The 22,730-nt window shown below is 43.2% G+C and overlaps 1 protein-coding gene across 1 annotated transcript in view; it reads left to right on the top strand.

Moving 5' to 3' along the window:
- The window catches only part of EYA2 (EYA transcriptional coactivator and phosphatase 2), a 293,839-nt gene that overhangs the window by 173,579 nt on the left and 97,530 nt on the right, over nt 1–22,730 (top strand). Inside the window, exons 6-8 of the mRNA XM_032142563.2 lie at nt 4,529–4,596; nt 6,493–6,670; nt 21,576–21,718. Of these exons, the coding sequence (XP_031998454.1) occupies nt 4,529–4,596; nt 6,493–6,670; nt 21,576–21,718 (389 nt within the window). The remainder of the gene's footprint in view (nt 1–4,528; nt 4,597–6,492; nt 6,671–21,575; nt 21,719–22,730) is intronic.

The raw sequence follows: 22,730 nt of genomic DNA, 5'->3' as shown, positions 1-22,730 counted from the left end.
TTTACACATATTTTTATTCTTTTCCTTTTTCTTTCTTCCTTCCTGATGTTTCCAGCTTTTTTATCCTTTCCTTTCTATGAGAAGAATTTCCTGTACCCATTCTTTCTGGGTAGAGCTGTTGTAACAAATTCTCTTTGTTTTCCTTCATTTGAGGATGTCTTGATTTTCCCTTCATTCCTGAAGGATATTGTCTCTGGATATAGCATTCTGAGTTGATGTTTCTTTTCCTTAATCCCTTGAAAAATGTTGTGCCATTTCCTTCTGGCCTCCATGGTTCCTGATGAGAAATCTGCGGTCATTCCTATTCTTTTTCCCTTATTCTGGGACATTTTGTTTGATTAATAAATGAATGCATAAAAGAATTAATCTCAGCTTCACAGCCTACCAGCTTTATGACTTGGGAAAAGCTCCATTCCTAAGCCTCAGTTTCTCTGTATAGAACATGGGAATGGCAATTATATACCTTCCTCTCAGGATCGATGTGAGGATTAAGTGCAGTTATATACAAAGTGCCTAATACAGTGCTTGGTGCATAAAGCACTCAGTAATCTCAGTGGAGTGAATAAATGAATGCATGCATGAATTAATGAACTAATTAATGAACTCAGTGTCTTTGTGTAGAGAAGCCATGTGCTGCCATGGAAAGGCCCTGAGCTGGGAAGCAGGAGACAGGCTCAAGGCCTTCTCTGCTGCCAAGACCAAAGCACAGGATCAGCACTGTTTGCCTTCCCTCTGTGTGCCTCAATCTCCCCATTTGGACCATAAAGAATTTGGCATGGACTATTGGTTCCCAATTCTCAGTGTGTACTAGAATCTCCCAGGAAGGTTTGTTGTTGTTGTTGTTTTCATATACTGATGTCTGGCCCAACTCTAGACTAACTCAGATCAGACTCTCTGTGGGAAGGGCCCTCAGACTGCTTTTTCGTTTTGTTTTGTTTTTCATTTCAAGTTCTTTGGGAGATTCTGATGCAGAACAAGGGTTGAGATCATATGGTCCCGATGGATCTATCATCTTGGATAATTTTAGAGGTGTTGTGGTTCCTTTATTGTCCTCTTATTTCCTCCTACCTCACCCCAGGAAGTAAGTTTCCTGGAGTCCATTGTGCTCATTTTAGCCGCTTTATAAAAAGTAGCGTGGGCTCTAGAAGCTTCTTGTTTGATGTAAGTCACTGCTCATTTGAGTAGCCATTTGTTTTCTAACCAGCAACTAGTGTGAATGTTTAGAGATGTGCCTGCAGTTGTGCGGTTGCTGCTTTAAAACCTCTGACAGCAGTCCATGCCCCTTCAGCAGATGCAAACCATGCTCCAGGCTTCCAGGTCCTGAAGCATCCAGCCCCAACTTTCTTAATCTGACCTCATCTTATGAAAGAAGTCTATTGATTCAGTCCCATTCCTACCAAAATCCCAGATGGTGTTTAGTAGAAACTGGCATGCAAAGTAACTAAAAGCCAAAACAACCTTGAAAAAGAACAAAGTTGGAGAACTTATACTACCTGGTTTCAAAACTCACCATAGGCCGGGCACAGTGGCTCACGTCTGTAATCCCAGCACTTTGGGAGGCCGAGGCAGGTGGATCACCTGAGGTCAGGAGTTCAAGACCAGCCTGGCCAACATGATAAAACCCCGTCTCTACTAAAAATACAAAAAATTAGCTGGGCATAGTGGCAGGCACCTGTAATCCCAGCTACTTGGGAGGCTGAGGCAGGAGAATCACTTGAACCTGAGAGGCGGAGGTTGCAGTGAGCCAAGATTGCGCCACTGCACTCCAGCCTGGGTGAGAAGAGTGAGACTCTGTTTTTAAAAAAAAAAAAAAAAATCACCATAAAGCTTCAGTAATAAGGATAGGATGGAATTGGTATAGGTTAGATAAATCAGTGAAACAGAATAAAGTCCAGAAATAAGCCTTCTCATTTATTGTCAGTTTATCTTTGGCAAAGGTACCAACTAATTCAAGGGGGGAGGAAATGGGTACCCCCTTCTCCATGATGTGTTTATAACATATTTCATGCTTGTATCAAAACATCTTATGTACCCCATAAATATATACACCTACTGTGTACCCACAAAAATTTTAAAAAATAATAAAATCAATGGGGGAAAGGATAGACTTTTTATAGTGGTCCTGGAACAACTGTGTGTGTGTATATATATACATATATATACATACATATATATACACATATATATACATACATATATATACACATATATATATGAAAAGATGAATTTAAGCCCTTATTCCACACTGTACACAAAGATTAACTTAAATTGGATCATAGACCTAAATACAAGAACTAATACTGTGAAATTTCTAGAAGAAAACACAAGAGCAGATCTTTGTGACCTTGAATTAGGCAAAAAAAAGCAAAATGCATCAAAGAAAAAAAATCAACAACCTACAATTTTTTGCTCTTCAAAAGACACCATTAAGAAAAAGACAAGCCACAAACTGGGAGATAATATTCACAAATCATGTATCTGATCAAGGACTTGTGTCCAAGATATATAAAGAACTCTTATAACAGTAATAAGAGGTCAAAACTATTTTTTAAAAAGATTTGACTAGGGTTTGATGGGAAAAAGATTTGAGTAGATATTTCATCAAAGAAGATATGTGAATGGCTAAAAAGCACATGAAAAATGCCCAACACCATTAGTCATTAGAGAAATGCTACTTAAAACCACAACGAGATACAACCACATACTTAGTAGAGTGGCTGTAATCAAGAAGACTGAAATGACCAAGTGCCGGAGAATCGAGAACTCCCGTGCATTACCAGTCAGAATGTAAAATGGCACAGCCACTTTGGAAAACAGTTTGGCCATTTCTTTTAAAAGGTAAACATATGCTTACCATACAACTCTGTAATTCTACTCTTAGGGATTTACCCAAGAGAAATGAAAATATATATCCATACAAAGACTTGTATGTGAATGCTTATATTGCATTATCCGTAATAGCCCAATATTGGATGTTGTACATCTATGCCATTGTGCATTGTTGTTTAATGGGTACATAGTTCCAATTTTACAAGATGAAAAATGTTCTGAAGATGAGTGATGGTGATGAGTACCCAATAATGTGGATGTAGTTAATGCCACTGAACTGTACACTTTAAAATGGTTAAGATGGTAAATTTTATGTGGTATATATACCACAATTTTTAAAATAAATAATTTTTATTTTTTATTTTATTTACTGTTTTCTAGACACAGGGTCTTGCCCTGTTGTGCAGCCTGGAGTGCAGTGGTGAGATTGTAGTTTACTGCAGCCTTCAACTCCTAGGTTCAAGCAATCCCCCTACCTCAGCCTCCCAAGTAGCTGGAACTATAGGCATGTGCCACCACACCTGGCAATTTTTTTTTTTTTTCCAAGACGGAGTCTTGCTCTGTCACCCAGAGCTGGAGTGCAGTGGCACAATCTCGGCTCACTGCAACCTCCGCCTCCCGAGTTCAAGCAGTTCTCCTGCCTCAGCCTCCCGAGTAGCTGGGATTACAGGCACACACCACCACGCCCGGCTAATTTTTGTATTTTTAGTAGAGACAGAATTTCACCATGTTGGCCAGGTTGGTCTCGAGCTCCTGACCTCCTGATCCTCCCGCCTCAGCCTCCCAAAGTGCTGGGATTACAGGCGTGAGCCACTATGCCCAGCCAATGTTTTAATTTTTTGTAGAGACAACGTCTCACTACGTTGACCAGACTACTAGAGTGGCCATAATCAAGAAGACTGAAACTACGAAGTGCTGGAGAATCTAGAACTCTCGTGCATTCCTAGTAAGAATGCAAATGGCACAGCCACTTTGGAAAACGGTTTGGCCATTTCTTTAAAAAGTGAAACACTTAAATGACCAAACTCCGGGGCTAAAGTGATCCTCCCATCTCAGCCTCCCAAAGCATTGGAATTACAGAGAAATTTGAGGCCACCACACCTCGCCTCAAATTTTTTAAAAAATTATTAAGGACCAGGATCTGGGTAGTGGGCACTATCTCACTTATTTCTCACCACAGCCCTTTGAAAAGAACACCGTTTATTTTCCTCATCTATCCAGGAAATTGAGGTCCAGAGAAATTTGGTAACCAAAGTCACAGGTTCCATCCCAGCCTGACAGACCTCAAAGACCCCACCTGGCCACGGCACCCTCCTCCTGCATGTCCCTCTCCGACTGTAAGAAACCTAACCTGGCTCTTGGGTCTGGGCCGCCAACATGCCATCCGGATGGAGGAAGACCCAGAGACTTAGGGGCCACGTGAGCCATAGTCACGGCCGCATCAGCAAGCACTTGGAAGCACCCAGGAGGCCGTGGTGATGCTGGTGGTAGGCGTCACCAGAGGATTAGTGTCAACAAGTCTCACCTGGGTTGCTTTGGGACTGCTGATGTGAGGCATTACCACTAGGAACCAGAGCTTCTGCCCAGCTGTCACCCTTGAAGCCACATGGAGGGAGGTTCATGAAATGCTAACTGCTTTAAAAAAAAAAGAAAGAAAGAAAAGAACCCTAACCTGTACCCCTGTTCCTCCTTCCCACAGGCACGACAGGGTTCTATCAAGGAGGAAATGGACTGGGCAACGCAGCCGGATTCGGGAGTGTGCACCAGGTAGACATGGCTCCCTCCCGATTCTTTCCTCAGTTCTTTCTGGAAATATTCCCCTTACATCAGGGCACCCAGAGAGCCCACGACACACACAGCCCCCATTGGGAACCTGTCTCTTATTCCCTGGGTTTGGAGACTACAGGGGTAGATTGTGCAAAAGGCTGCTGGAAGGACACAGTATACAGGCAGAGACGTAGGAATTGTTAGAAGATTCCTGAGATGCCATGGAGATCTACTAGTATGTTCCATCTTGACCTGGACTCAGGACACCCATTGACTGTTGAATCTCGTATATATCAGTACAAACGGGTGGGTTCTTTCACCAGACCACGGGCTTCTCAAGGGGGACCGTACATGTTGCTCACCTCTGCATCCCCAGTGGTGACAGCCCAGCGCACAGTGGGGGCTTTATAAATACTTGTTAAATCGAGCAAAGTCAACTCTATATAGGTAAATGTTGGCTAGTACTTTGATTCTCTTGGTGTCACTTAAAAAGTGAATTAAGAATTCACGTCTGCTAAAGGTGTACAGTAACTCTGCTGTGTGTACACCTTCCCTGTAAACCTAAAATTATTTCAAAACAAAAGGTTCACCTGCTTTCAGGCTACCATTAAAACAGAACCACCCTGAGGTAGATGGGCTTTAGGAATATTTAACATATTTAGAGCTGAAGAATACACAATTTCTTTTCCAGTGAGAATCTAAATAATTTAAAACTTAGCAAATGTAAAAATTGTTTCATGTATTTTTGCATTATTTCTAATGTACTATGTACATAGATAAAATACTTGTAAATAAAACAGTACTTTTTAAGATGTGGTCCTTAACCCTCTATTTCACCATTAAATCTGTGTTTTTCAAAAACACTGACTGCCCCCGCCCACCCCCAGGAACTCTGACTCCTAGCTCTGGGGTGGGGCCCAGGAAACAGAACGTTCATGAGTTCCGTGCAGGGTTGAGAAGTGCAGGGTTTGGTGATAGTGGGGCAGGATATTTGAAACAATGACTGTTGGAGAATTGGAATCGCTGGTCTGCTTAAAGCTTGATCAAAGGTGATTGGCAGCTATTGAACTGATCTCCATGACTCCCTCATAGAATATTCTGGACCCCAATGCTGTGTAGGTGCTGCTGTATTTGCACCTCCTCCCCATGAACATAAAATGTCACCTGGTCTCCTGGGTTTGTGTGTGTGTCGTGTGGGTGTGTGTGTGGTCTTCCAGGTTTGTGTGTGTGTCATGTGGGGGAGGGGGTGGTGTGGTCTTAATTGTTAATGCATTTGTTTATTAATTTAACCAGTATTTGTTGAGTTACTGCATATACCAGGCACTGTTTCAGGTGCAGAGGATACAATAGTGACCAGGACAGGTGCCGTCAGGGCCACGTCTATATCCCTTAGGGTGGCCTGCGGACCTCCAGGTGCCAGCATCTGCATGCCTGGGCCAAGGGGCTTTTCTAGAACCAGTGCACAGGGCAGGCAGGAAGTGCCTGGGAATTAAAGCCCCCTGGGAGCAGCTCTCGAAGACCAACAAGTTGATGTATAAACCCCTCCGCTCCCTTGACCCGTGGGAGAGGCAGTCCTGAGATGTGGATTTTAGACCATCTCAGCTTTTCCTCACAGGGCTCATCTCTGGTCACTATCATAGAAGCACCTGTGCAGGCTGCTGTCCCAGATCTGTCTCACTTCCCCGCTCCCCTGCTGGTGTCTCGTTCACCTTCCAAACAGCCTCCTTGCACTTGAATCCTTGCCCCGGGGTCTGCTTCAGGGAAACCAAAATGAAGACAGTTCCTGCCCACAGAGAGCTTTTATTCTAATGGAGAGACAGAGTGGCCAGGCTGACCAACAGCCCGAGCCCAGAAAGGCTTCCTCACGCATGTCCTTGGTTTGTTTTCTCTTCCCAGGACTATCCTTCCTACCCCGGCTTCCCCCAGAGCCAGTACCCCCAGTATTACGGCTCATCCTACAACCCTCCCTACGTCCCAGCCAGCAGCATCTGCCCTTCGCCCCTCTCCACGTCCACCTACGTCCTCCAGGAGGCATCTCACAACGTCCCCAACCAGAGTTCCGAGTCACTTGCTGGTAGGTGCAGTCACTGGTGGGGCCATTCATGGCTGTGGTCTGAGAGCTTCTATGAAGGAGGGACCTGGACATGGGTCCCAATTGTAACCAACAGGTTACTCAAGGGTCATTCATGGATGTGGCCTGAGAGCTTCTCTGAAGGAGGGACCCGGACATGGGTCCTGGTTGTAACAAACAGGCTCCGAAGGGCTAAATCCGTCTCTCAGACATGTTTTGTTGGCCTTTCTGTTTGTGCATGTGTTTAATTGCATTTATGTTTAAAAGTCGGAAAATTTTATAAATACCTAAAAATTCTATTTTCTGGCTTCTTTTGAAAGAAGATCTGGCCATAGTAGCCACATTCCCAAGGAACACCGCTTGGTTAACACTAAGTGTGTCTGCTCTTTTTAGAAAGGACACCCCCAATTCCACATCTAGCTAGCTTACCCCATGTTCATTACTGCCTGGCCCATGTAGGCCTTGGAGTTATGAGCCCTGGTAGTATTTATAATATTACCAGCCGGGCACGGTGGCTCACACCTGTAATCCCAGCACTTTGGGAGGCTGAGGCAGGTGGATCACCTGAGGTCAGGAGTTCGAGACCAGCCTGGCCAACATGGTGAAACCCCATCTCTACTAAAAATACAGAAATTAGCCTGAGTCGTGGCAGGCACCTGCAATCCCAGCTACTAGGGAGGCTGAGGTAGGAGAATCACTTGAACCTGGGAGGCAGAGGTTGCAGTGAGCCGAGATCATGCCATTGCACTCCAGCCTGGGCAACAAGAGTGAAACTCCATCTCAAAAAATTAAATAAATAAAATATTACCCATCTGTTTCGTGCTGAGCATATACCTGTGTGGTCTTCTCTAATCATTTACTTATATATTTATTCAACAAATATTTGTTAAGCTCCCACTGCATTCCAGGCCCTCCCTTTAGTTTGGGAAATAAAGTGCTGTGTAGAGTTAAGCTTTGCAGACAGGAATCAAATAATCATACAAATACCTCATTACAAACTGCAATAAGGAAAGACATAATCCTCACAAAAACAGGTTTATATTATCCCCACCCTTTTTCTAGGTAAGAACAATGAAGATGAGAGTGATAAGGAGCTTGCTAGTAATTGGTGGAGCTGGGATCCAAACCCCAGTTTGTTGGCCCCCATAACCAGCACTCCTGCTATGCACTGGCCGTACACAGCCAAGAACTGTGTACACAGCCTGGCTGTGTATGGCCAGGAATATGTTATCTAAAACCCATTTGAGAATAGAAGGCCAGAGGCTTTCAAATGTTGATTCTTTGTCTAAGAGGGGTTCAAGTATAGCGACTCAGGGTCCTCAAGAGGTATACAATCCTTCAAAACATCCTTAAGCATGTTCATTTTTTTTTCTTTCAACTTTTATTTTAGGTTCGGGGGTACACATGCGGGTTTGTTACATGGGTAAATTGCATGTCGTGGAGGTTTAGTGTACAGATAATTTTGTCACCCAGGTAATCAGCATAATACCCACTAGGTAGTTTTCCAGTCTTCACCTTCCTTCCATCCTCCACCCTCAAGTAGGTCCTTGGGTCTATTGTTCCCTTCTTTGTATCCATGTGTACTCAATGTTTAGCTCCCACTTATAAGTAAGAACATGTGGTATTTGGTTTTCTGTTCCTGTGTTAATTCACTTAGGATAATGGCCTCCAGCCCCATCCATGTTGCTTCAAAGGACATGATCTTATTTTTTATGGCTGCTTAGTATTCTATGGTGTATATATACCACATTTTATCCAGTTCGCCATTGATGGGCATCTAGATTGATTCCATGTCTTTGCTATTGTTAATAGTGCTGCAATGAACATACACATGCATGTGTCTTTATGGTAGAAAAATTTATATTCCTTTGGATATATACCCAGTAATGGGATTGCTGGTATATATCCAAATGGTAGTTTCATTTTAAGTTCCTTGAGAAATCTTCAGGCTGCTTTCCACAGTGGCTGAACTAATTTACATTCCCATGAACAATGTATAAGCATTCCCTTTTCTCTGTAACCTTGCCAGCATCTGTTATTTTTTGACTTTTTAATAATAGCCATTCTGATTGGTGTGAGATGGTATATCATTGCGGTTCTGATTTGCATTTCCCTAATGACTAGTGATATTATTTTTTCATGTGCTTGTTGGCTGCACGTATGTCTTCTTTTGAGAAGTGTCTGGTCATGTCTTTTGCCCATTTTTTAATGGCGTTGTCTTTAAGAATGTTTGTTTCTGATGGCACAATAGTTTTAGCAAACCCTTTGATTAGCCAAGATTTTTTGGCTTCAAAAGATATAGAAAATCCAATTCAAACGAGTTTAAGAAAAAACAAATGAATTTTTAGGCGTATCTAACCAAGATGTACAAGGGTTTAGGGCTAGGTCCAGGTGTTCCAATGATAATGTTGAGACTTAGTTTCTCTCTTCCTTCTGGCTCTGAATTTTCCTGAGTTCATTTCATTCTCAGGCAAACTCCTCCCCTCTGGTGACAAAGATGGCCACCAGCTACCCAGAGCTCAATCCTGTCTGCTAATCCATCCCAGCAAACATAGTTCCTCCTTCTTAGCTATTCCTGCAAAAGTCCCAAATAAAGCTCCCATTGTCCCAGCTTAGGTCACATGCTCATCCCCAAACCAATCTGTGTGGTCAGTGGAATGGAATGCTGGGATGAAGCAGCAGACTTTGGGCTCATGCCTACAGCTGGAGCTAGAGTTGGGGTCAGCCTCACCTCAACCACCAGGGACTGAGAGTGAGGATGAGGTGATCACCTCAAAAAACCCAGAGCACTGTAACTACAAGAAGACAGAAGAGACACTGGGTGAGCAAAAACAATAAATGTCCACAACCTTGATATGGATCCCACCTACACTACGAGCAACATGTGGCAGAGTCCATGTCCTGACCCCTCTGTGGTCACAGAACTTGGTATGTAACATCCCTGTGCAACTAACACACCAGCCTATGGATTCATTCATTCATTCTCCAGACCTGCTATGCACATCTCTTTTACAAGATGGTTTTGGCTTATCAACATTAAATAACATGGGAGCAATACATTAGAATGTCAGTAGATATCACAGAGTTTTGTTCCTTTGTCTTCTTTTCTGAGACCTATTGATGTTGTAGGGCTTTGCGGAAGCTAGGGTAGCAGGATGGTGTGGAGACAGTCATCAACAAATATTAATTGGTTGATTGTTAGAAAAGGAAGAATAGGGAAGGCCCACCTGTTTTGTTCCTGGGGTTCTTGGTGTGGCTACTGATTTTAGCCCTTAAATTTTCCATCACTGGGAATGAGTGAGTTATCCTTGGTTTGATGACAAATGGAGATAATATGGCAAAGCATGTTAAATAAAGTCAACTTTTTAAAAGGTTTAGAGCTTCAGCATTGATTTTGGTCATTGTGATCCCATCCCAGAATATTTAATGATGCATAGTACCTGTTTAATAACTTTCTTTGAAGCGTTTGAAGTTTAACAAAGTTTTTCTGTCATCATCTTGAATTATCTTTAGCCATCCTGATTTGCAGAATGTGGTTCTTCCGATCTCATTTCAACAAAGGAGAGAAAAACAAAACACTGATGAGAAATTAGGGCAGAGAGGAACTATAAGCAGGAAATCATCAAGTAGATGCCACTATCCATCTATAATTCAATGGTGAACTGAACGGCAAACGAAAACCTTACTTCCCCAGAATTTGAGTTTTGTGGGAAGGTTCTCTTTATTCCCATCAGGAGTGAATATAAAGGCTCATTGTGTCTCTTTGAAATTTTTCTGTCTTGTTTCCCTCTGTTCTTCCTTTATTCCTTGATCAAAGATTCAACAATAAGTGGTTGAGATGGTTTTTACTGTGTGTCTAACAAGCTGACATAAAATCTAATGACGTAAATAATGGTCAGCTGTAACTGGGGTCTCCTGCCTTTTTCCTAGTGTTCACTGTAGAGGAAGGGAATTTAAGCATTTGTATGTGCACATGCGTGCGTGCACACACACACACATTCATGCACTCTTTTTAAATTTCCCATAAAAACTCTACTTTTGAAATTATCCAGGATATCCTTGAGTGGTTGGTTCCAAACTCCAGAGGCTCTAGAGGTTTACTGACAGATCACACTCACTCTGTGCACTGCCTGGATATAGTATTTTGGTGCTCTCACCACTCACATCCCCCACCCACCCCAGCCTCGCCACAGGACACTCTGCATTGACATGCATTAATGTGTGTGTGAAGTGCCAACAATTTGCAGATGATTACAGGGCAATTTGCTGATACAGAGAGCAGAATCTGAACATCTCATGTTACTTAAGAGAAAAACCAAATCATTGGTTCCTTAAGGATTTTTTTCTTTTTACATTTTTAAGTATGATATAAATTATCTAAAAAGAAGTTGAAGGATTTTTTAACTTCTAAGATCAACTTCCTTTGCCAAGAGAGGAAGAATGTTTTTAATCTCTCAAGAAGAAATTGGGAAGCCTCTAACCGTGCAATTTGCCAACATCTAACAAAATTTAAAATGCATAGACCTTTTAACTCAACTATTCAACATCTAAGAATTTATCCTAAAGATAAACTTTGACCTAGGTACAAACACTTAAGTAAAAAGAATACTTATTTTTTTCACTCTGATTAAAAATTCATTAATATTATTATGCAAATAATTTTAGTGATAACCACAAGGGTTTTGTACTGTTAGTACATAAATACATACAAAAATGCATTTTGAAACTTCTTGTATCCCATTTATCCTTTTCAATTTCTGTTTATGTTTGCTCTACAATATATACGATGAATCTGTGCAGTGGAAAATTTTTTGCTGATGAGTGTGGTACAATCAGAAATGTTTGGAGACTGTATCAGTTTCTTCTTGCTGCTGTAACAAATTATTATGACCTTTGTGTCTTAAAACAACACAGTGATTATTTTACAGTTCTGGAGGTAAGAAATGCAACATGGCTCTCACTGGACTAAAATCAAGGGGTCAGCAGGGTTATAGTATTGGAGGCTCCAGAGGAGAATCACTTCCTTGCCCTTCTACCTGCAGAGGCCACCCGCCTTCCTTGGCTCATGACCCTGCATCATTCCAGTTTCTACTTACATTGTCTCATCTCCTTCTCTAACTCCTGCCCCCCACCCCTTATAAGGACTGTTGTGATTCCACTGGGCCCACTCAGAGAATCCAGGATCATCTCCCCATCTCAAAGTCCTTAAGTCAGTCACATCAAGAATATTTATTTTTTAAAAAAAGAATATTTATTGCAGCAGCATCATAGCAAAAGGCTGGGAACAATCTGGATACCATGCCATTAACAGGAAACAGGTTAAATCAATTATGGTGCATCCACCAGTAGCATACTATACAGCTGTTAAAAAGAATAAGGTAGATATATTTATGCTACTATGGGTTTCTCTTTGAGCTATTGTGATAAGTTAAAAAAAAAAAAAGCAGGAGGCAGAATTACATGTGTAATGTGAGCCTGAGTTTTTTAAAAGTTTAAGTGTAGGTTAATACCCATATTTACTCATATTCGATAAGAAATTTCTAGAAGGATGCAATAAGAACTGTTAATAGTCATTTTCTCTGGAGAGGAAAACAAGATCTGGAATGAAAGGAAAAGACTGTATGTAACAGGCAATCTGTAGAACACTCCACCCAACAGCAGCAAATACACATTCTTTTCAAGTGCACATGGGACATTTACCAAGATAAATATTAATATCTTCTGGGCCATAAAACAAGTTTCAGTACCTTTAAAAGAATCAAGGCATATAAAGCATGTTCTCTGACAGCATCGGAATTAAATTAGAAATAAATTACAGAAAGATTTTTGGGAAGTTCCCAAATCTTCAGAATCTCAATAATATACATTTCAGTGACCCATGGGTCAAAGAAGAAATCAATGGGAAATTAAAAAGCACTTTAAACTGAATGAAAATGAAAACAAATATATCAAAATTTATGGAATGTCATTAAAGCAGCACTTAAAGGGAAATTTATAGCACGAAGTACCTGTATTAGAAAAGAAGACACACTTACCACAGGTATCAGGTGAAGGAAGGAAGGAAGGAAGGAAGGAAGGAAGGAAGGAAGGAAGGAAGGAAGGAAGGAAGGAAGGAAGGAAGGAAGGAAGGAAGGAAGGAAGAAAGGAAGGAAGGGAGGGTCGGAGGGAGGAGAGGGGAGTGGAGGGGAGGGAAGGTTGGTCAAAGGATACAAAATTTTAGTTAACAGGAATAAGTTCAGAAGAACTATTGTACAATATGGTGACTATAGTTAATAAATAAGGTATTTGTATTAGTCTATCTTCATGCTGCTAATAAAGACACACCTGAGACTGAGCAATTTACAAAGGAAAGAGGTTTAATGGAAAACTCAGTTCCATGTGGCTGGGGAAGCCCCACAGTCATGGCTGAAAACAAGGAGAAGCAAGTCACATATTACGTGGATGGCAGCAGGCAAAGAGAGAGCTCATGCAGGCAAACTGCCGCTTTCTTAAAACCATCAGATCTTGCGAGACTCATTCACTATCACGAGAACAGTGCAGGAAAGACCCTCCTTCTTAAAGAGACAAGGTCTTACTCTGTCACCCAGGCTGAAGTGCAGTGATACGATCATAGTTCTCGGTAACCTCGAACTCCTGGACTCAAGCAATCCTCCTCCCTCAGCCTCTCGAGTAGTTGGGACTACAGGTGTGTGCCACCATGCGCAGCTAATTTTTAAATTTTTTGTAGAGATGGGACTTGCTCCTCCTTGTCTTCGGCCATGATTTTGAGGCTTCCCCAGCCACATGGAACTGAGTTCTCCATTAATCCTCTTTCCTTTGTAAATTGCTCAGTCTCAGGTATGTCTTTATCATAATTCAGTCACTTCCCACTGGGTTCCTCTCATGACATGTGGGAATTGTGAGAGTTACAATTCAAGATGAGATTTGGTGGGGACACAGCCAAACGCTAACAGTGTTATATACTTGAAACTTGCCGAGAGAGTAGATTTTAAGTGTTTTTAATAAAAAAAATTTAAAAAGTGAACATTAATTAGTTTGATTTAACCATCCCCAATATGTACATATATCAAAACATGTTGTACATCATAAATATACACAATTTTTATTTGTCCAATTAAAAAATCATCATCATCATCTACAGGGTTGCTGTGAAAATTGAAATAAAAAGGCTGGGCATGGTGGCTCATGCCTGTAATCCCAGCACTTTGGGAGGCTGAGGCGCATGGATCACCTGAGGTCAGGAGTTCAAGACCAGCCTGGCCAACATGGCAAAACCCCATCTCTACTAAAAATACAAAAATTAGCCAGGCGTGGTGCCACATGCCTGTGATCCCAGCTACTCAGGAGGCTGAGGCAGAGAATCACTTGAACCTGGGAGGCAGAGGTTGCAGTGAGCCAAGATTTCACCACTGCACTCCAGCCTGGGTGACAAAGCGAGACCTTGTCTCAAAAAAAAAAAAAAAAAGAAGAAAAAAATGTGCATTGCCAATTATTATTATTATTATTATTATTATTATACTACTATTATTATTATTTTGAGACAGAGTCTCAATCTGTCACCCCGGCTGGAGTGCAATGGTGTGACCTTTGCTCACTGCAACCTCTGCCTCCCAGGTTCAAGTGATTCTCCTCCCTCAGCTTTCTGAGTAGTTGGGATTACAGGCGCCTACCACCATGCCCGGCTAATTTTTGTGTTTTTAGTAGAGACAGCGTTTTACCATGCTGGTCAGGCTGGTCTCAAACTCCTGACCTCAGGTGATCCGCCTGCCTCGGCCTCACAAAGTGCTGGGATTACAAGCGTGAGCCACTGTGCCCGGCCAACCCTGCCAATTATTAAGTAACATGCAAATGTAAATAATGATTAATGAAAATATATTTAAGAACTCACTTTAACCCAGACAGTTAAATATAATAATTTTCATCCAAAGATATGATTATTTAACTTAATTTAAAATTCTTTAAAAATAAGAAAATAAGTAAAACTTCATAAAGTAAAGAGATAAAATGACATGGTCACCTATGTAGAAAATCTGATGGAATCTATGAAAAAGCTACGAGATCTAAAAAGTGACCTTAGCAGTGTTGCAGGGTACTAGGTGAATATCTAAAAATCAACAAACAACAGGAAATAGAATATTTTAAATGCCATTTGAAATAGTATCAAAGATGTGAAATACTCAAGGTTAAATTTGGCAAAAGATATGCATGACTTTACACTAAAACCTATAAAACTGCTGAGAGAAGTTAAAGAAGGCATTAATAAATGGAGATAATCAGAAGACTTAATATTGTTAAAATGCCAGCTCTTCCCAAATTGACCTATGAGATTGATACAGTCTCTATCAACATCTCAGGCTTTTTATTTTTTTAGAAATTGTCAAGCTGTTTCGGAACTTTAAATGGAAATGCAGAGGACCAAGAAGAGCCACAATGACTTCGGTAGAGAAGAACAAAGTTAGAGGGCTAAGACTACCTGATTTTAAAATCCATTTTAAAGCCACAGTACTTAAGACAATGCAGCATTGGCATAAAGATAGACAAATCAATGGAACAGAATTGAGAGTTCAGAAACAGGTTGGGTGCTGTGGCTGATGCCTGTAATCCCAGCACTTTGAGAGGCCGAAGAGGGAGGATCACTTGAGGCCAGAAGTTTGAGACCAGCCTGAGCAACATAGCAAGACCCTGTCTCTGCAAAAAAATAAAAACAACCCAGGCAGTGGGTTGTGCCTGCAGTTCCATCTGCTCAGGAAGGTGAGGTTGGAGAATTGCTTCAGCCAGGGGTTTGAGGATCCAGTGAGCTATGATCACACCACTGTACTCCAGCCTGGATGACAGAGTGAGACCCTGTCTCCAGAGTAAATAAATGAATTAACCCACATGTATATGGTCACCTGATTTTTGACAAAAGACAATTCAATGGAGAAATGGAGAAAGGACAGTCTTTTCAACAAAAGATGCTGGAACGGCTGAGCACAGTGGCTCACGCCTGTAATCCCAGCATTTTGGGAGGCCAAGGCAGGTGGATCACCTGAGGTCAGGAGTTCAAGATCAGCCTGGCCAACGTGATGAAACCCCGTCTCTACTAAAAATACAAAAAATAGCCAGGCATGGTGGTGCACACCTGTAATCCCAGCTACTTGGGACGCTGAGGCAGGAGAATCCCTTGAACCCGGGAAGCAGAGGTTGCGGTGAGCCAATATCATGTCACTGCACTGCAGCCTGGGTGACAGAGCAGGAGTCCGTCTCAAAAAAAAAAAAAAAAAAAAATCCTGGAACAACTGAATATCTATACTTCATACCTTACATGACACACAAAAAAATGCAAAATAGATCATAGACTTAAATATAAAACTGTAATCTTCTACAAGAAAACATAGGAGACAGTTTTGTGACTTTGATTTAGGCGAAGATTTCTCATACGTAACACCAAAAATATGATCCAAAAAGAAAAAAAGAATATAAACTGGACTTCATACAAATTTAAAACTATTCAGAGAATGAAAAGAAATCTGTGGTCCAGGAGAAAAATAATTGCAAGGCATATCTCTAATAAAGCATGTGTACCCAGAATATAGGAGTGCTCAAAATCCAATAATAAGAAAGCAAACAATCTGTTAAAGAAATGGGCAGGGCTAGGTGCAGTGGCTCACGCCTGTAATCCCAGCACTTTGGGAGGCCAAGGCAGGCAGATCACCTGAGGTCAGGAGTTCGAGATCAGCCTGGCTAACATGGTGAAACCCCATCTCTACTGAAAAATAGAAAATTAGCTGGGTGTGGTGGCATGTGCCTGTAATCCCAGCTACTCGGGAGGCTGAGTCAGGACAATCGCTTGAACCCAGGAGGTGGAGGTTGCAGTGAGCTAGAATTGCGCCACTGCACTCCAGCCTGGGCGACAGAGTGAGACTGTCTCCAAAAAAAAAAAAAACAGGCAGGCTCTGTGCAGTGGCTCACGCCTGTAATCCCAGCACTTTGGGAGGCCAAGGCCAGCAGATTGCTTGAGCCCAAGAGTTCAAGACCAGCATGGGCAACATGGAGAAACCCTGTCTCTACAAAAAATACAAAAATTAGACAGGTGTTTTGGTGCAGGCTTGTAGTCCCAGCTACTCAGGAGGCGGAGGCAGGAGGATCGTGTGAGCCCGGGACATTGACACTGCAGGGAGCCATAATTGTGCCACTGCACTTCAGCCTGGGCAACAGAGTGAGACCCTGTCTCTAAAAATAAAGAAATAAAAATAAAGAAATGGACAAAATATTTGAACAGATGATAGATGCCTCACCAAAGAAGATATAGGGATGGCCAAAAGCACAAGATTAAGATGCCAAACATCATTAATCATTAGAGAAATGCAAATTAAGTTCACAATGAGACACCACTACATACCCACTGGAATGGCTTTAATCACAAAGACGGACCATACCAAGGGCTGGCAAGGATGTGGAGCAGCCAGAACTCTCATCCACTGCTGGAAAATGGTACAACCACTGTGGAAAATAATTCATCTGTTTCTTTTTTTTTTTTTTTTTTTTTTTGAGACAGGGTCTCACTCTGTTACCCAGGCTGGAGTGCAGTGGTGTGATCATAGCTCACTGCAGCCTCAACCTTCTGGGCTCAAGTGATCCTCTGGCCTCAGCCTCCTGAGTAGCTGGGACTATGAGCGTGTGCCACGAAACCCAGTTAATTTTTGTATTTTTTTGTAGAGACGGGGGTCTCATTATGTTGCCCAGGCTGGTCTCAAACTCCCAGGGTCAAGCAATCCTCTCACCTTGACCTCCCAAAGTGCTAGGATTACAGGCATGGGCCACCATGCCCGGCCTCATCCATTTTTTAAAAAGTTAAACACTACTTATTATATGACCTAGCAAATATGCTCAATAAAAATAAAAAGCTTACATCTAGACCAATGTGTGAATTAATGTTCATAACAGCCTTATTAGAACTGAAAACAAGAATCAACCCAAACGTCCACCCACAGGCGAATGGATAAGCAAATTCTGATGTATCCATACAATTGAATACTACTCAGCAATAGAAATGAAATATTGGGCTGGGCATGGTGGCTCATGCCTGTAATCCCAGCACTTTGGGAGGCCGAGGTGGGCGGATCATGAGGTCAAGAGATCGAGACCATCCTGGCCAACATGGTAAAATCCTGTCTCTACTAAAAATACAAAAATTAGCTGGGCGTGGTGGCGGGTGCCTGTAATCCCAGCTATTCAGGAGGCTGAGGCAGGAGAATCGCTTGAACCCGGGAGGCGGAGGTTGTAGTGAGCCAAGATCTCGCCACTGCACTCCAGCCTGGTGACAGAGGGAGACTCTGTCCCAAAAAAAAAAAAGAAATGAAGTATCGATAAACACCACATGTACTGAATCTCAAAGCAATTATGCTGACCAAAACAAGCCAGAAAAAAGAATACATACTATGTGATTCCAATTGTTTAAACCTCTAGAAAATTCAAACTGAAGTCTACAGTGAAAGAAAGCAGATTAGTGGTTGCCTGGGGAGGGTAACTGGAGGAAGAGATTATCCAAAGGGATAACAAGGAAATTCTTGGGGTGCTGGATTTGTTTATTATGTTGATTGTGGCAATGGCTTCACAGATGCATACATACGTCAAAACTTAAGAAATTGTGTACTCTAAATATGTCGTTTATTGTATGTCAATTGCGCCTCAGTAATGCTGTTAAATAAGTAAACACATTAAAAGAGAGAAAGAAAAAGAATGAAATGACTCCAAGAAAGGTTTACGTAAATTGCTCTATCCTGTGGATCTCTGACTGTGACCTTGAACTTTTACTCTGTATTAGTCTGTTCTCTCATTGCTATAAAGAAATACCTGAGACTGGGTAATTTATAAAGAAAAGAGGTTTAATGGCTGGGCACAGTGGCTCATTCCTGTAATCCCAGCACTTTGGGAGGCTAAGGCAGGCAGATCACTTAAGGTCAGGAGTTCGAGACCAACCTGGCCAACATGGTGAAACCCCATCTCTACTAAAAATATAAAAATTAGCCAGGTATGGTGGTGTGTGCCTGTAATCCCAGCTAAAGAAAAGAGGTGTAATTGTCTCATCGTTCCTCAGGCTGTACAGGAAGTATGGTGCTGGCTGGCATCTGCTCAGCTTCTAGGAAGGCCTCAGGAAATTTACAATCATGGCGGAAGGTAAAAGGGAAGCAGGCACGTCTTACATAGCCACAGCAGGAGAAGGAGGGGGTGGGGGGAGGTGCCACACATTTTTAAACAATCAGATCTCGTGAGAACTCACTCACTGTGTAGTACCCAGGGGCGGGGGAGATGGTGCTAAACCATTCATGAGAACTCCATGCCCATGATCCAGTCACCTCCTATCAGGCCCCGCCTCTAACACTCAGGATTACAATTCGACAGGAAATTTGGGAGGGGACACAGATCCAAACCATATCACTCCTCATTCTCAATAATGTGTACATTTGGGTAAAGGCCCGCTTTTTTCGGTTTTTTGTTTGTTTGTTTGTTTTGGTACCCCTGCGAAATTGGTTTCACACAGAGCTTATTTTAGACATTTCTTAGATAACTAGCATTTACCCCTCTTTTTAATATTTGCCTGTTTTAATGGGGGGCAACAAATGTTTTCTAAGTAGCCTTAAACTACCAAGTGAACCAGGAAGGACCTTATTTACATTGCTCTTCAGCATCTGTGAATTGAGAAGAAATTCTTTTTCCAGAGGAAAGTCTTTGCTCACTCAATGTTTGCGAATCTCTCACGCTGTATCCTGAAGAGTCCGAGGAGGTAGAAAACACCCAGCCATCCTGACAGCGCAAAATCATGTCCTGTCTCATTATGTCTTTCGTCTGTTAAGAAGCTTTTATAAATATTAAATAAACAAAGTTCAGTCCCTTGGGTTTTAAAGGGAAATAGTTCTTTCAGGGTAGAAGAAAACTCTCCCTAGCCAAGTATTTTTAGACAAAGGCATTGTCCCCTGATGATCCAAGAACTGGCAATTAGGGCAGGAAGGATGGGGTCTGTGTGACACATTTGGGAGCTAAACCAAGCAACTGTAAAGTGAGAAAATGGGATGGGATGTCCTCGAAGGTTCACGCTGTTTTACAGTTCTGTCACTCTCTAGTGACAAGGACAGGCCCAAATTTTAGTTCTGGCTCTGCCCCTCATTTGCAGACTCACATGGTCCAGTAAGTCACCTCACTAAACCTGAGTTACCTCGTTAGCTAAATAAGGGTAGTAAAGTACAATCAAAAGCCATGCATTTAAAACATCTGTGCTTAAGCAGCAGCACAGCTGTGTTGCTTGCTTTAGGACCTGGGTCGGGGACAATGCTGCTTCACTCGTTTGAGACCACTAGACAATCGCCAGAGGGCACAAGTGTGACAGCCTCTCAGTGGGGCCACACCCAGGAGCACCCCGAAGTGAGAAGCAGCAAGGACCCACATTCTGTGCTGCGTCTCTCACTAATCCACACATATCCGTGGGTTGAGTCCAGCCAGAACTCCATTCAAGTCACCTCCTAACTGCCAGGCTTGTGCTAGATGCTCTCGCCTATATAATCTCGTTTACTTCTCAGATTGACAGATCTCTTAGCAGGCAAAGCTTCAAAGGCTTGCATTTAATAGAGAAAGGGCGGGGTGCGGTGGCTCACGCCTGTAATCCCAGCACTTTGGGAGGCCGAGGCAGGTAGATCACCTGAGGTCAGGAGTTTGAGACCAGCCTGACCAACAGGGTGAAACCTCGTCTCCCTGTCTCTACTAAAAATACAAAAATTAGCTGGGCATAGTGGTGGGCGCCTATAATCCCAGCTACTTGAGAGGCCAAGGCAAGAGAATTGCTGAACCCGGGAGGCGGAGTTTGCAGTGAGCCAGGATCACGCCATTGCACTCCAGCCTGAGCAACAGAGCGAGACTCCGTCTCAAAAAAAATAAAAATAAAAATAAAAAAAATAGAGAATGGAGGGAGCCCAGTAGGGAGAGGAAGGTAGAGAATCCTTCCCATGCAGCCCCCATTTACCTCTGGGGCAGAGAGAGGGGAATCTCCTAAAGGCGGAAGAGTGTAATGCTCAGCTACAGATAAATATGTGTTGCTCTCCTTCTGTTGGTCTAGGCATTCTCAGGTTTTCAGATTGAGAGAGTTGTAAATGCGTAACTCCTCCATCCTTATAGCACCCAGTGGCCCCTCCCTCACTCCCTGCACGAGGCTTTCCCTGACTGGCCCCATATAAATGAGTCACCTCTCAGCACTCCCTGCTGCCCCACCCTGATTGATTGAATACTCGATTGGTTGATTTTAGAGACGAGGCCTCGCTCTCTTGTCCCGGCTGGAGTGCAGTGGTGCTATCATAGCTCACTGCAACCTCTAACTCCTGGGCTCAAGCGACTCTCCTGCTCTGCCTCCCGAGTAGCTGGGACTATAGGCATGCGCCACCACACGAGGTCAGCTTTTCTATACTTTGTAGAGACAGGGTCTTGCTATGTTGCCCAGGCTGGTCTCAAAGCAATCAAGCGATCCTCTCACCTTGGAGGTGCTGGGGTTACAGGCGTGAGCCACCATGCCAGGCCCCCTGACTTGTTAATTCTCTGTGGCACGTTTCCCTCCTGGGCTTGGTGTATGCTTACTTGTTAATGTGTCTGATGGCTGTCTCCTCTCACTAGCGTGGAAGTGCTGTGAGAACCAGAACATAATCCCACTGCCTGGAGCAGTGCCCGCTGACCAAGTGTCTGCTGGATGGATGAAAGATAATGAAGGTCACCAATGGGCAATTTAAGGGACTTCCAAGAGCAGTTTTCATCCTACACGGCCTTTGCCTCTGGTGCTGCCTTGGAACCCACTACTTTGGAGCTAGACGCTGCTGTTGGGATATTTCCCAGGAGGAGACGCCCAGCAAAGCTTCTGATTTGTCCACCATTCCCTTTCTTACCCCAGGTGAATACAACACACACAATGGACCTTCCACACCAGCGAAAGAGGGAGACCCAGACAGGCCGCACCGGGCCTCCGACGGCAAGCTCCGAGGCCGGTCTAAGAGGAGCAGTGACCCGTCCCCGGCAGGGGACAATGAGATTGAGGTAATCCAAAGGGGCTGTGTGTGACCTGGTGAATGTAATCCCCATCTGAGGCCCAAACAAGAGTGGGGACAGAGTTTTCTCCAAGTACGAGGCGGAGAATCGCCCTTTGTGTTTACAAAGCACGAGCAGGGAAGCATGAGGTTGTCCAAGCAGGTAGCCCTGGGGCCAGGACAGAAGAGAGGTTCTCAAACTGACGCAGCATCAGAATCACCTGGGGGATGGGGGGGGATGGTGCTTTTGAAATCAGGGATTGCTGGACCTCAGCCCTAGAGTTTCCAATTCAGTAAATCTGGGGCAGGGCATGAGAATTTGTGTTTCTGACAAGCCCCCAGGTGATTATGCTGCTCTGGGTTGAGGACCACACTCTGAGAGTCCTTGATAAAGAAGAGAATGGGCCTCCAACCTTCCAGCTGGGTTAGAGTGGTTCTCTACCCTGGTTACACAGCAGAATCATCTGGGATGCTCTTTAAAAAACAGATACCCTGGCCCCATCCCAGACCAACTGAGAAGACTCACTGGAGGAACTAGGGGGAGGAGGGGAGTTTTAAACATTCTCCGTGGGGACTCTAATAGGGCTTAGATATTGATCTGTGTGGAGGCTGGCTCTAATGAGTGTGCCTCTATTTCTGGGAGTCTGGGATTCTGGGATTCTGACTTCTCAGAAAGGGGCTCTCAACCTGGGCTGCACACGACAATCACATGAGGACTTTGAGAAAGCTTCATTATCAAGCTGCACCTCAGACCAATTAAATCCAGTTCCCTGAGGTTGGAGGCCAGGCATCAGTGTTTTTAAAGCTCCCTAGTGATTCCTGTGTGCAGCTCAGGCTGAGAACTAGTGGTCAGGGATGCTCCAGTCTTTTTTTTTTTTGAGGCGGAGTCTCGCTCCGGCTCCCCCATCACCCAGGCTGGAGTGCAATGGCACAATCTCGGCTCACTGCAACCTCCACTTCCCATATTCAAGCAATTCTCTTGCCTCAGCCTCCTGAATAGCTGAGATTACAGGCGCACGCCA

Source organism: Hylobates moloch, unplaced genomic scaffold (genome assembly GCF_009828535.3).
Source record: "Hylobates moloch isolate HMO894 unplaced genomic scaffold, HMol_V3 SCAFFOLD_21, whole genome shotgun sequence".
In the NCBI taxonomy this organism is placed as follows: domain Eukaryota; kingdom Metazoa; phylum Chordata; class Mammalia; order Primates; family Hylobatidae; genus Hylobates; species Hylobates moloch.
Note: the sequence above shows the minus strand (reverse complement) of the source record. Positions and strands in the feature narration are given on the sequence as shown.